General features: G+C 51.5%; 1 protein-coding gene across 1 annotated transcript in view; it reads left to right on the top strand.

Annotated features, from left to right (window-relative positions):
- Positions 1–14,572, top strand: part of ERN1 (endoplasmic reticulum to nucleus signaling 1) — an 82,366-nt gene that overhangs the window by 49,989 nt on the left and 17,805 nt on the right. Inside the window, exons 6-12 of the mRNA XM_027517673.1 lie at positions 2,148–2,270; positions 3,499–3,600; positions 4,832–5,093; positions 6,597–6,675; positions 7,894–8,059; positions 11,778–11,896; positions 14,242–14,433. Of these exons, the coding sequence (XP_027373474.1) occupies positions 2,148–2,270; positions 3,499–3,600; positions 4,832–5,093; positions 6,597–6,675; positions 7,894–8,059; positions 11,778–11,896; positions 14,242–14,433 (1,043 nt within the window). The remainder of the gene's footprint in view (positions 1–2,147; positions 2,271–3,498; positions 3,601–4,831; positions 5,094–6,596; positions 6,676–7,893; positions 8,060–11,777; positions 11,897–14,241; positions 14,434–14,572) is intronic.

Here is a 14,572-nt window from a genome sequence, read left to right as displayed (position 1 = left end):
AGCAACTGGATGAAATTTAAAGTGAATTACAATAGTCTGAGCCAAGAAAAGGAAGCCAGGCTTGCCTATTAATTATAGGGCTTTCTTAGTATTTCCTGCTATCAGAATATTGGATAAAAACAGCACTTAACAGCTTGCTTAGATAAGCCCCCTTCATACCTACAGGGGTCATGTCTTTCAAAGCATCAGATCAGCTGCTTTTCTTTGACCAGGTTGCTGCCAAAATGTCAATAAAAATGCATTTGTGACACAAAGGAGAGCTGTATTTATCTTGAAAGCATAGTAGTAATAATATCCTGTATTTATAAAGCAGCTTTCTTTCTGAGGAACTGAAAGTGCTTACAGCCTGTTCATGCCTTGGGAGCTTTTTATGTGTGTTTCTGGGTCTCAAGCACAGGCTCTGGCTGGATTTTAAGTCTTTGTCTAAGGAGACTGGGGCTCTTCTTTCCACACCTTCAGAATGAGGAAGCCCCTGGCCCAGGGATTCAGGGGAAGTGATCAACACAGGCTTTCTCTGTGCTCTAAGCTGTGCCCGGGCCCCTCTGAACATCTTCTCACCATCTGTAGTCACTGTTGTCTGGCTGATCTTCCCGCTCTGATCACCAATTCATCACTTAGGGTGCATTTAAAGTTGTGGCAGTTGCCCCGACCCATCCATTAAAGTGGTAGCTGGGTCACGCAGACTGTCAACGGTCCTTATTAGTAACCAGAAGGGCGCCCAGGCCAGACAGAAAGCGGTCCTGGCCACAGCAGTCGGGTGATGTTTTGTCTCCATCTTCAGATCTTTTTCATATTAAGATTTGTCACTGGAGCAGAAAGTTAGGATCCGTGGACGAGTTTCAGACATGCAGACTGGCACGTATGCTCCCTCTGTTAGAACTAGGCGTAACTTTAGCAGATTCACGTGCCCTGTGAGCTTGCTGGCATCTCGGTACTTGGCTTCCAAAAGTCCCTTGAAATAGGAAACATGGCCAATAAGCTAGGAAGAGACGAGTGAGCAGAGAGAAGGCTTGTCTTTGGAAGACAGACCTTATAAAACGGAAACGTGCACATCGCAGTGAAGGTGTTGACCTTCAGGCAGGAGCTGTGTTTATCTTGACATCATAGTGGAAATAATACCCTGTATTGGGCTTCCCTGGTGGCTCAGTGGTAAAGAATCCGCCTCCAATGCAGGAGACACAGGTTCCATCCCTGATCCGGGAAGATCCCACCAGCCTCAGAGCAACAAATGCCAAGCACCACAACTATTGAGCCTGTGCTCTAGAGCCCGGGAGCTGCAACTGCTGAAGCCCATGTGCTCCAGAGCCCATGCTCTGCGGCGAGAGAAGCCTGTGCACTGCAACTAGAGAAAGCCTGCACGCAGCAATGAAGGCCCAGCACAGCCCAAAATAAATAAACGGATAACAAAATTATTAAAACAGTACGGAGTATTTATAAAACAGCTTTCTTAGGAACTTGCCATTACCAGGATGCCCTGGTGTATGTAACCATAGGTTTGAGCTTTCCTAATTGTGTTGTTTAGCTACGCTGTCCACCAGTTCATACCTTTTAATCAGCTGACCGAGAGGAGGGGTGTAGCGTGTGGCTGGGGAGTCACTTACTGGTCGAGGCCGAGATCACTTTGGCCTCATTAGCACGTGGCTGCCACCAGCTCTAGTGCCCAGTCGCTAATTAGATTATAACCCAGTGTCTGTAGGTCCTCTTTACATGAGGGCTCATGAGTAGGGATGTTGAGATGTGTGAATGATGGTTACCAGGGAGATGAGCCCCTGGGTGCATTTCTGGATTTATATAGATCCTAGTCTATGGGAAAAGGTTTGTCTTAACAGGCCAGATTTTTCATATTTAAGGCTACTCATCAGAGCAATAAAATCTGTGAATTGTTATGTTATTAGGCGTGAAGAAATTTTTATACCACGACTAGGTTATTAAGTTGTTAATAGGACCCAGTGGCCCAAGAAGCTTTATTATCTGCACATTACCATTAACCTGGTCACCCACAGAGGATCATAGAAGTGTCTTCAACATCGTGAGACTCTCAGGCCTGTTTCTCAGCTCAGAGAGCATCTTGGGCTGCTGGTTTGGCGGGGATATTTTTTTCCATGTTGGTTGAGTGTTAACCACCACATGTCCTTGTGGCCTTGCAGGTAAAAAGCAGGACATTTGGTACGTTATCGACCTCCTGACTGGGGAGAAGCAGCAGACCCTGTCATCAGCCTTTGCAGACAGCCTCTGCCCATCAACCTCTCTTCTGTATCTGGGGCGAACAGGTAAGAAGGAACCATTAAGCGTGTACAGCCTGCCTGATTTCGAACAATGACCTGAAATAGCAGGTCTATGGAGGATCACCTTGAATCTTTCTGAGGCCTCACAGGAGGGTCTTACAGCCTCAGCTTTGGTCTGACCTTAACCCTGAAGCCATTTTTTACTGGAAGCCCCTGAACCTGATCGTCACCCTAAGGCCTTTTTCTTTTAATTAATTAATTTATTTTGGCTGTGCTGGGTCTTTGCTGCAGTGTGTGGGCTTTCTCTAGTTGCAGCAGATGGGGGCTACTCTTCATTACAGTGAGGGCTTTGCTTAGTGCTGGTTTCTCTTGTTGGGGGGCACAGGCTCTAGGGTGCATCGGCTTCAGTAGTTCTGGCGCACAGGCTTAGTCGCCCTGCAGCACGTGTGATATTAGTTCCCAGACCAGAGATCGAACCCGTGTCCCCTGCATTAGCAGGCAGATTCTTAACCACTGGACCACCTTCGAAGTCCTGCCCAAGGCCATTTTTTATGTTGAGAGTCTTTTCCAGCTGGAGCATCAGTCCTGGACCCTCTACATTTCCTCTACCTTCAACTTGAAAACAGAGTGGTTTCCTCTTTAGCTTATTGGCCTTGTGTCCTACCACGTGCAGTTAAGAGAAACCATTGGCATGTTCTGCATTCTGCCTGGAAATCTCCTTAGTCAGAGCCACAAGTTCATTAGTTGCTTAAATCTTTCTATTTTTCAAGGTACAGCAAGATGTGGTCTTAACTAATAACTGTGTCACCACCACCTAACCTGGGTCATCGTTTTCAGCTTCCGTCAGCTGTTCCCTTTCCAGCTTCCGTCTGCCTCCCAGTCCCAAAGTCAGTGCCACATGTTTTATGGTTCTATTATGGCACCATCCCACACCTAGGTACCGATTTCTAATGTCCACTCTCGATTGCTGTATAGTAAACCACTCAAAAACTTAAGTGGCTTAGAACAACACCAGGACATTGCTCATGACTCGGGAGCCTTGAGTTCAAGGACACAGCATGGGCGGCCTGTCTGCTCCACAGGCTGTGGGCCGGGTTCGCGCATGCATTTGGGACTCCAGTCCTCCTCCCCGTGGCCCCTCTCTCCCTACATGGATGGCCTGGACTTTCCCACGTGCCGTTTAGGGAGGATTCGTCTGCTGTAACTTAGGTGAGGTCAGCACCTCCGCTGGTGCGTGGCCCCTCCAGGTAACAGGCTGCTGTGTCCCACTCAGAGTACACCATCACCATGTACGACACCAAGACCCGCGAGCTGCGCTGGAACGCCACCTACTTCGACTACGCAGCCGCGCTGCCCGAGGACGGTGGGGACTACAGTGAGTAGACCCGCCTCCCTGGCACGGCGAGGTCAGGCGGGCACCTAGGGCCTGTGGGGAACGAGGGTTCCAGAAAACCGAATTTCCTTTTAAGACCTTCTTGGTCACCAGATTTTGGACTTTCTGTGGACTTGTAGTAGATACTTAAACAGTCAATGGGGTTTTGTTTGTTTGTTTTTGTGTGTGTGGCTGTACCACGTGGCTTGCAGGATCTTAGTTCCCCGACCAAGGATCAAACCCAGGCCCCCTGCAGTGAAAGTGTGGAGTTCTAGCTACTGGACCGCCAGGGAATTCCCTTTTATTTATCCATTTTGTAACAGCCAGTGTTGAAAGCAGGGGCCTGGGCGAGAAGTATGGAGGGAACCCAGGTAAAACTGTGGTAAGTTTACCCCGAGAGGAGGGAGGACACACTTCATGGGGTCCCTCTATGTCACAGGAGTTGACTACAAGCCCGTGGGAAGCAGAATTAAATGTCAGTTTGATATGAACAACCGCCTCCATAACTGTGGCTCATTCCCAAGTTATTTCTCTAGGAAACATTCCCCCAACTCAGATGAAAACTAAAAGCCGATTTTGCCACCTTAACACCGGTACCTGGAAGTCTGACAGATGTCCTCTGGGGTCTCATGCGGGCAGTGTCAGTGGTCAGCCCTGACTGTCCAGCTTGATTGGTAGCTTTGAAAGGATGGCTGTAAAATGCCACGTTCACAGGATCTCCTCTGGTTCCCTTCTCTGCGCTATTTACTCCCACTCATTGTGTGTGTGTTATGTCAGTCACTCCGTCATGTCCAACCCTTGCAACCCCATGGACTGTCAGGCTTCTCTGTCCATGGAGTTCTCCAGGCAAGAATACTAGAGTGGGTTGCCATTCCCTTCTCCAGGGGATTTTCCTGACCCAGGCATGGAACCTCCGTCTCCTGCACTGCAGAGAGATTCTTTACCATCTGAGCCACCAGGGAACGCCACTAATTGACTTGAATTACCAAGTGAAAAAAGAACACCGCCAAGTGAGAGGGTGACCCTGTTTCCCGTTTATAAACCAGGCAGCTCTCGCTGTCATAGAGCCTAAGCAGATTCATTGAAAGCCAGTAGAGTTGTTGGGAGGCATTCTGAGAACACTCCAGAAGGCCTGTTTCCTCTGGTCAGGTGACTGCAGCTTGGCAAGAGCACGGAGGATGTGGTTGCAAGCTGAGGTGAGACTTGACGTGCTGTGTTTATCTGATCCATACAGAGATGTCCCACTTTGTGTCCAATGGCGATGGGCTGGTGGTGACGGTGGACAGCGAGTCTGGGGACGTCCTGTGGATCCAAAACTATGCTTCCCCCGTGGTGGCCTTTTACATCTGGCAGCGCGAGGGCCTGCGGAAGGTGATGCACATCAACGTCGCCGTGGAGACCCTGCGCTACCTGACCTTCATGTCGGGGGAGGTGGGGCGCATCACCAAGTGGAAGTACCCATTCCCCAAGGAGACAGAGGCCAAGAGCAAGCTGACGTGAGTCCAGGACTCGGGGCGGAGAGGGGGAACCCATGTCCCTGGCGTTCTGGCCTTGCAGCGGTGTGCTGTACCAGGCACTGGGCGCCAGGGCGTGGACAGACACTCCTGAAGCCATGAGAAATACAAACAGCCAAGGACAGCTTGTTCAGAAACCTCAGAATCTTAAGAAGGGGGCACCCCTGGATGCTTCCAATTCTCAAATATTAAATAAACTGAAATTATGGGTGCTTAGTCACTCAGTCCCGTCCAACTCTTTGCGACCCCATGGCCTGTAGCCCACCAGCTTCCTCTGTGCATGGGATTTCCTGGGCAGGAATACTGGAGTGGGTTGCCATTTCCTTCTACAGGGGGTCTTCCCAACCGAGGGATCGAACCTGCATCTCCTGTATCTCCTTCATTGCAAGCAGATTCTTTACCCGCTGAGCCACTGGGGAAGCCAAAATTATGGAAGGATATAGGAAAGAGACTGCCAGTATAACTGCAGTACAATTAAATCTATCTCTAGTGGTGGGAATATGGGAGAGGTTATTTATTTTTTAGCTTTCTGTATTTTCCAAAAATTTTTTGTAAGTTGTGTTTGCTTTAAAAATCAGGAAAAACATATTAGGGTATGTGTGTGTCTAAGACTCAGGCCCGTTTCTCCACCCCTGCCTGTGAACAGCCTGTAACCCGGTCACTTAGCCTTGCTGAGCCTCAGTTTCCTATTTTGCCGAGCCGTGGAGAAGATCAGTGAGCATGAAATGTTCTCTGAATTCATAGCACTGTTCAGATAAGATGTTTGTTGAGAGAGGTTTAGAGAATTTAGTGGGTGACCCACCCCCTGGCCCAAGACTGGCTCTTGATAGTAACCCTGTTTAGCAGGGTCTGGACGTGCAGCCTCGTGTTTTCACACTCATGATGACCACAGACAAAAGCCAGGTCCCCTCACCGCCTCAGTGCCCCTGACAGGGACAGACCACCCACCAGAAGTCTCACCCAGTTGGAATCTCCTGTGCACCCCCTTTGCTTCAGGCATTCAGATAAGACTTTTCTCCAAGCTTCTGTAGAACCTCTAGAATCTTTAGGCGTCCACAAGCCATCATGGTGAGGATTCTGGTGGCCCATCAGTCATCAAAGCATGCTGGCCGGGCCATCTTAGAGGCTGTGGGGTGGCTGCATGCGTTCCAGCCTTCAGTCTCTCCCATGTGATCACTGCTCAGGGTCCCTTCTGAGGATAGAAGCGGGAATGGGCCGGTGAAGACCCGCCACCTGCAAATGAGGACACCCGGGCTGCAGGCAGGTGGCCCGTCAAAGGCATCAGTGACATCAGGGCTCATGGTCCCGCTCTCCTCGGCCCAGGGCAGTCCCCTTGCCTCTCACCCTCTCCACGCTCAGAGATCGGGGGTTCATGTGCTTCTTCCTGGGGATGATAGTCAGGGCTGTGACTCTCTCCAGAAAGCCCCCTTTTGTGGGTCCAGAGATTAAATGACAGTGGACGGCATGTATCTGTTTGTCTCCTAGGCCCACCCTGTATGTGGGGAAATACTCCACCAGCCTCTATGCTTCCCCCTCGATGGTGCATGAGGGCGTCGCCGTTGTGGTAAGTCCACTCTGGGGCTGGCGGGTGGGACTCACGGAGGCACCCTCAAAGCACTCCTGTCCCATTTCAGCAAAGAACGGCTGAATGATATACCAGCATCCTGTTATGGACACAAGACACACATCCTAAATCCTTGGAGATAATTTGTGCACATACTGCGTTCTACCTCATGAGCAGAGTCTTGTGACTAAGGCAGCCTCCTGGGCCTGGGAAGCCCCGGTTGCTCCCCTTGGCTTTTGGATTCAAGTCTAGACTCCCCAGCTGGGGTTCAGGTCCCCGCAGGCCAGCCCCGCGGTGCCCACCCACCCCACAGCTGGTGTCACTGTGGGCTGCACTGTCCCTCTCCTCCTTGAGTGCCAAGAGTTTCCTGTCCGTCTTTCTCAGCCCTTGTTCAGGCTGCGCCTCACACTTGGATTGTACTCCTGTCTTCCCTTTTCCTCCTCAAATCCTGGGCATCCTTTGGTGACTGGTCCAGCCTCCTCCAGCCTTGCCAGGTCGCCTCAAGCGCCCCGTCTCTGAGAGTCTGAGGCATCACTGTCCAGGCTGCTGTTTTGGTCCTTACGGTGTTTGAGCTGTTTGGTTGGCATCTCCTATCTTCCCAGTGAGTCTGTCAGCTGCTCAGGGCAGGGCCTGCCAGGGTCCAGTGGTGCCCGAGCCAGCACTGGGCTCGCAGCTGGAACATTCGAACCCCAGTCACTTGTACCATCTGTGAATTCCATCACTTATATCTGCTTCTCACAGTAGCCTCGTGGAATTCCACGCACACCCTTCCTGTTTCCCTGTTCCCAGATTTAAAGAGATGTCCACATTTCAAACGACGTCCAAGGAACTTCCCTGGCGTCCCAGTGGTTAAGACTCCACACTTCCCCTGCAGGGGAACAGGTTTGATCCCTGGCCCAGGAACTAAGATCCCACATGCCGCACAGTGTGGCATAAATAAGTAAATAAATAAAAAGACAGCCAAATTTTAAAAGACATCAGGGCAGCGTTGTCACATCCTGGGGGAAGGGCTGCTCCTGCCCCATCTTGGGGCCTTTGAGTCCCGCTCTGCTTCCCAGAGTTGGTGATGGACAGGGAAGCCTGGCGTGCTGCAGTCCATGGGGTCGCAAAGTCGGATACGACTGAGCGGCTGAACTGAACTGCCTTCCCAACCAGCCCTGCACAGGGATACTGCTGTCCCACCGGCCACCCCAGCCTCACTCCGGTCTGTCTTCACAGCCCCGGGGCAGCACCCTTCCTTTGCTGGAAGGCCCCCAGACCGATGGTGTCACCATCGGGGACAAAGGGGAGTGTGTGATCACGCCCAGCACGGACCTGAAGTTCGACCCAGGACTCAAAGGCAAGAGCAAGCTCAACTACCTGCGGAACTACTGGCTGCTCATCGGTGAGTCAGCTCCTCGGGCGCCGGCGACGGCCTGCTGCCCCCTTGTGGCCGAGAGACGACATTACCAGTCACGGCCCTCAGCTCTGTGCTCGGAGACTGTCCACGTTGGTTTTTCAGACCGTAGACTGTTTTACCCCCAAGGAAAACAAAACAGGCTAGCTGTATTACCAAGTCAGTTCTCAGAAATCATTTGACTAATGTTCCTAAACTCCAGTACTAAATATTGCAAGCTCTGTGCAGTGATCTGACACGTGTTAGATGTCTGTGCCAGGCACTTTCGAATATTTCCTTATTTCCCACAAATGACCCCTTTGCAAGGTCGGCACCCTTGTTATATCCAGTTAAGAGTTAAGGAAGCAGGCATCCTCTGTGGAAGAATTCACTTGGGAGTTGGTGTGGGCGAGCAGGGGGGCTTGGAGAGGACAGAGTTGAAGACCCAGGAGGGCCTGAGGGTGGAAAAGAGTCAGAGGCTGGACTGAGGTCCAGGAGCCGCAGCAGGCAGAAGTCCCGGGGGTGTGTGCGATGGTCCCTTTCCCCTTCTCTTCCATTTCTGCTGCCATCCCTGCTGGCCCCCAGGCTGGAGGCCCCTGTGAGTCAGTGTGACCGAGGGAGGCAGAGGTGACAGGAGCTGTTGGCAAGCATCCCAAGTAATTAGAGCAAGACGGAGTTTTCTTAATCAGATTTGCCCTTCCTGTGTGGCGTCTACTCCCCGATTCTGCCGTCTCCAAGCCCCAGAGCGGGTGCAGTACAGGGGCTGATGAACTTTCTCCCCATCATTCTCTCCCAGTGCTTGTGCAGACAGGGGCCAGGGCAGAGAGAGGTCAGACCTGGGGCACCGGGAAAGGGAGGTGGAGCTGCCTAGGAGCCTGCAGACCTGGGAGGCAGCCAGGCGGTGGCATCTGGATGGGGGATTACTCTAGTTACTTGGGACGCTCGCCAGAGACACAGCTTCTGTCACCTCTGCCTTCATCGGTCACACTCACTGCCTTTGGGTGTCATCTCTCCCTTTACACACCAAGGGGGCGCGTAACTGGGCATCACAGAGAGGAAGCTAGATGTCCTGGAGCCCCATGGGTCCCTTTGCCGTCGTCCAGGCCTTGTTGTTCCTTGTTCATCCTGACTCTTTGTTCCATTCTTCTTCTGGTTATTACTTTTACCAAATAATGGGCATCAGATCAGATCAGATAAGTCACTCAGTCGTGTCCGACTCTCTGTGACCCCATGAATCGCAGCACGCCAGGCCTCCCTGTCCATCACCAACTCCCGGAGTTCACTCAGACTCACGTCCATCGAGTCAGTGATGCCATCCAGCCATCTCATCCTCTGTCGTCCCCTTCTCCTCCTGCCCCCAATCCCTCCCAGCATCAGAGTCTTTTCCAATGAGTCAACTCTTCGCATGAGGTGGCCAAAGTACTGGAGTTTCAGCTTTAGCATCATTCCTTCCAAAGAAATCCCAGGGCTGATCTCCTGCAGAATGGACTGGTTGGATCTCCTTGCAGTCCAAGGGACTCTCAAGAGTCTTCTCCAACACCACAGTTCAAAAGCATCAATTCTTCGGCTCTCAGCTTCTTCACAGTCCAACTCTCACATCTATACATGACCACGGGAAAAACCATAGCCTTGACTAGACGAACCTTTGTTGGCAAAGTAATGTCTCTGCTTTTGAATATGCTGTCTAGGTTGGTCATAACTTTCCTTCCAAGGAGTAAGCGTCTTTTAATTTCATGGCTGCAGTCACCATCTGTAGTGATTTTGGAGCCCAGAAAAATAAAGTCTGACACTGTTTCCACTGTTTCCCCATCTATTTCCCATGAAGTGGTGGGACCGGATGCCATGATCTTCGTTTTCTGAATGTTGAGCTTTAAGCCAACTTTTTCACTCTCCACTTTCACTTTCATCAAGAGGCTTTTGAGTTCCTCTTCACTTTCTGCCATAAGGGTGGTGTCATCTGCATATCTGAGGTTATTGATATTTCTCCTGGCAATCTTGATTCCAGTTTGTGTTTCTTCCAGTCCAGCGTATAGGAGATAACAAAATAATTCTACCCCTTTTTCTGAACAGATGTATTTGAAAGCGTGTTGTGAATGGGCCCAAAGCAGAGGAAAAAAAGAACTGATGGGCAGAGGCCATTAAGATCACGGGGCCACTTGGTTTTATATAGCAGTTACGGGTTGCATTGACTGTCTACCAGTGGTTAAGAATGAAAAAATTACTGGAAACTGGGCTTCCCTGTGGGTCCAATGGTTGAGAATCCGCCTGCTAATGCAGGGGATGTGGGTTCGATCCCTGTCCCAGGAAGATCCCACCTACCTTGGGACCACTAAAGCCCTGCACAACTGCTAGGGCCCGTGCGCTTAGAGCCCGTGCTCTGCAACGCAAGAACCCATCCCAGAGAGAAGCCCACGCGCTGCTAGGGCCCGTGTGCTTAGAGCCCGTGCTCTGCAACGCAAGAACCCATCCCAGAGAGAAGCCCACGCGCTGCCTCTGTTCCCCACAACCAGAGAAAGCCCAAGTATAGCAACAAAGACCAAAGATAAAATTAAAAAAAAAAAGGTTACTGGAAACTGAGGAAATATATACATGAGACCATGAAAGATCCAGAAAAAAGTCTTTGTGGCTCTTTTGGAAAACCAGATGACCAGGGCCTTTTTGCACAGAAATGTTTCAGGATCTCACGGTCACGTTTGTAGCACAGCAGGTTCAGAGTGCCCTTCGTGATGCTGCTAAAGACTCCGCTAGGGGAAGGCCTGTTTATAAGGACTGTGGGCGGAAGAGGGGATTCGGGCTCATCACAGTGTTCTGGGAGGTGCCCAGCCAAGGGGCAGGGCTTGAAACCATGAGAGCAGCAGGCAGAGCGCCACAGCACAGGGTGGCATGTGGAGGGGCAATCTCACTCCTCTTAGCTTGAGGGTCTCCTGTTCCCGAGCCTCAGAGGTACCTGGAGACACTCCCGGGTTCCCTGGGCCCCACGGGCAAGTGTGAGTCAGAGGTCTGAAGCAGGCAACCAGTTCAGGAAATCCTGCCATCTCAGTGTTCCTTGAAAGATGAGGGGAACTTGATGGTGGCTCAAAACAAACCTAGGCTTCCCTTAGTGAGCAGTGTTGACGCTGTAGGTAGAGAACTGACCTAGAGAGAAAGTTCAAGGGGATTTCTCCAGATGAGCAGTATACAAAGCTCAGACTAGTTCTTGGGGGTTTCCCTGGGGGCTCAGATGGTAAAGAATCCACCTACAATGCAGGAGACCCGAGTTCGATCCTTGGGTCAGGAAGATCCCCTGGAGAAGGGAATGGCAATCCACTCCAGTATTCTTGCCTGGAGAATCCCATGGACAGAGGAGCCTGGCGGGCTGTAGTCCATGGGATTATAAAGAGTTGGACGTGACTGAGCACACACACACACACACACACACACACACGCATGCGCACACTTGTGCCTTGCTCTGAATGTGTCCTGGACATCCCAGTCCTTCTCATGACAGGGCCACGTCTTTGCTTCTTATTGTGAGATTCAGAATACTGCATTCATGGCCTTCGAAGGTAAAAGCTCTGTCTTGGTGGAGTTCCTCCGGTCCCCAGCTCTCACTTTCTCTCCCTTTACACACGTGAGCACTTGCATCGCAGGCCCCTCTCTGGGTGGTGACTGATGTCTCAGCTGAGCGTCAAGTGCGACCACCGCATGGGGAAACCGTTCTCATTAGGGGCCATGCTTCCTCTCGCAGGACACCACGAAACCCCACTGTCCGCGTCCACCAAGATGCTGGAGCGCTTCCCCAACAACCTGCCCAAACACCGGGAGAACGTGATTCCCGCCGACTCGGAGAAGAAGAGCTTTGAGGAGGTGAGTGGGGACATGGACAGTCAGGCACCGGCCCCGAGTCAGAGGCTGGGCGATAAGGCATTTGTCCTGCCTTTAGGGCCTGCAGTCCACTCAGGAGGGGCAGGGGTGCAGAAGAATCCACAGCAGACAAAGTGCTGAGGGCTGACGGCAGGGAGGGGGCCTGTGGGAGAGGCGGTGGGCGTGCTGGAGGGACGCAGGCAGAGGTGCAGGCCCGGAGCAGGAACCCTGTGCGTCCATCTCTGGGGCTGAGGAGGCAGCCTGACAGGATTGTGGGATGCCCGGCGGGGAGCCGTGGGCGACATGGTCAGGTGACTGCACAGGAGCCATGTTCCAGGCCCGGAAGTGAGGGGAGAGCTGGCAGAGCAGGTGGGAGACTGAGGTGCTCTCCAGCCAGGACTGGCCTGCTCTGGCCGCTCGGTCTGGCGGGGACCCAGGGCGCCTGGGTGGGTGTGGGGCACTCGGGAAGCCCACCCGACTCGGCCCAGGTTGCCCTCCTGAGCCTGGGGAAATGAAGCCCGCTCTCAGTGTCTCAGCCGGAAGCAGATGACCACCCAAACTAGGATAATTCAAGGGGGGTTCCCTTCACACCATGGGCAGTTCTGGGGTGCTCGGAGCGTACTTGAGCCTGAAGCCAGTGGGGAGGGAGTGGAGCCTGGAGCTCCAGCGAAGACACTCGGCAGCCCCACAGAACTCCAGCCCTGTCTCATCTGCTGGTGGAAGCCAAGGGGTGGGAAGACCATCGCTCCACCCGTGTGCGCAGCCTCTGGGGCACAGAGCAGGTGTGGAGGCTGCAGGAGGGTGGGAGCTGGGGGTCGGGGTCCAGGGGCCGTTCGGGCTTGGAGGACACTGCAGCCCTGCTGGTGGGGGTCCTGTGACTGAGAAGGGCCTGTGGGCAGGGCCAGAGAAAGAGGGGAGTAACTGGCTGATGTGGGGGGAGGGCTGTGATCATATCAGATTCACGTTAGAGATTTAGATTTTTATCCAGAGGGAAACGGAAAGAAAATCACGTGGACGTTTAAGATTCTGGGACATGCTGAGTTGTCCCTTGTCTCTGGAGGCAGCCAGGTTGGAGAGGGATCAGGGCCCTAAAATCTGGATCTGATTTTGATCTGAGTAAAGCCCAGCATACTTGTTATTAAACACCTAGAAAACAAAAGTTTAAAAAGAAAATTAAACAATACCCTTAATCTAACACCCAGAGATGGTTGTCATGAAGATTTTCCTATATAATCGTTCCATCTTGAGCAAAGAGTCCTTTGAAAGTCCATTAAAATACTCTGGCATGCGTTTGTCTGGTATTAAGACTAACTTTTTAAAACAAACGCACTTGAGCAAATACAACCAAATGAGTGGTGTTGTCTCTGGTCACATGGTCAGCAAACATTCCTCAGCTGCCACCAGCCAAGCCACCCGCACACCCCCAACAGGCGGCGGAGGGCCCGAGGGAAGGGGAGGGAGGCGTGAGTGCATGGGGGTGCCAAGGAGGCTGTGTGTCCATCTCATCCAGCAAATAATTGAAGCACGACTAGAAAACTAGATGTTCCAGAACAAATCAATGCATTTTTCTAGAAGTCCTAGAGTTTCTGAAGAGTTTGAGCAAAAACTCCACTTTATCTGAGTTAATTTGGGGCTTAACAAAGGACCCTAATGCTTTTTAAAAACTTTGAAATATAGTGGACTGTTTGAATAAATGGCTTTGTGCTTGGAGTCGCACTGAAAGTTTACAAGCAACGTTGGAAAGCTGGTTTATTACTCCCTAGATGGTGTGATTGTGTGTTTTCCTTTTTGGTGTGAAGCTGTTACCAAGTGGACCACCAGCTTTCTACCAGGCTTGTCACCCATGATTTCAGAGTTTCCCCAAACAGCAAATCTACTGTCCAAGGAGGGTTTTGCCTTAAATAAGGATTTTCGAAAGAATATTGCATGTGAAGGCACTTTCAAAAGTATTTCTCTAAAAACCGTTTTTTTGAGTAATGATTCCATCACTGCAATAGCACATGGCCTCTCAAGGCAGTTGCTTTGAAAAGGGCAACAGTTATCTGGCTTTGTGGTCTTGGGTGGGCCTTAAAAATAATCCAGCATATTTCACAGCATAGTCCTTCCTCATAAATAATCATGGCTTCTCTTTTTTTTTACCTTTTTATTCTGTATTGGAGTGTAGCCGGTTAACAGTGCTGTGATAGTTTCAGGTGGACAGCAAAGGGACTCAGCCACACATACACATGTATCCATTCTCCCCAAACCCCACTCCCATCTGAGCTGAGTCCTGGCTTCTCCTGATTGTTTGGCTCTTTTATATCTGGCTGGAAATTGAGCAGTGATGTTGCCATGCTCTCCCACACAAGGTCATTGACCTGGTTGACCAGACTTCAGAAAATGCACCTACCACGGTTTCTCCGGACGTGGAAGAGAAGTTCGATCATGCCCCTGCCAAGCCCGAGGCCCCTGTGGACTCCATGCTCAAGGACATGGCCACCATCATCCTGAGCACCTTCCTGCTCATCGGCTGGGTGGCTTTCATCATCACCTACCCCCTGGTAAGGCTCTGCTCCTTCCCGCCCCCCACCCCTGCCCACATGTTTCTGAACCTTTGCCTGTCAGTGAGGTCCAGACAAAGGCAACAAACAAGCAAATATGCTTCTATTCCCACTTAAGAGTCAATATTGGCTTACCTTC

This window comes from Bos indicus x Bos taurus, chromosome 19 (genome assembly GCF_003369695.1).
Source record: "Bos indicus x Bos taurus breed Angus x Brahman F1 hybrid chromosome 19, Bos_hybrid_MaternalHap_v2.0, whole genome shotgun sequence".
Taxonomy (NCBI): Eukaryota; Metazoa; Chordata; class Mammalia; order Artiodactyla; family Bovidae; genus Bos; species Bos indicus x Bos taurus.
Note: the sequence above shows the minus strand (reverse complement) of the source record. Positions and strands in the feature narration are given on the sequence as shown.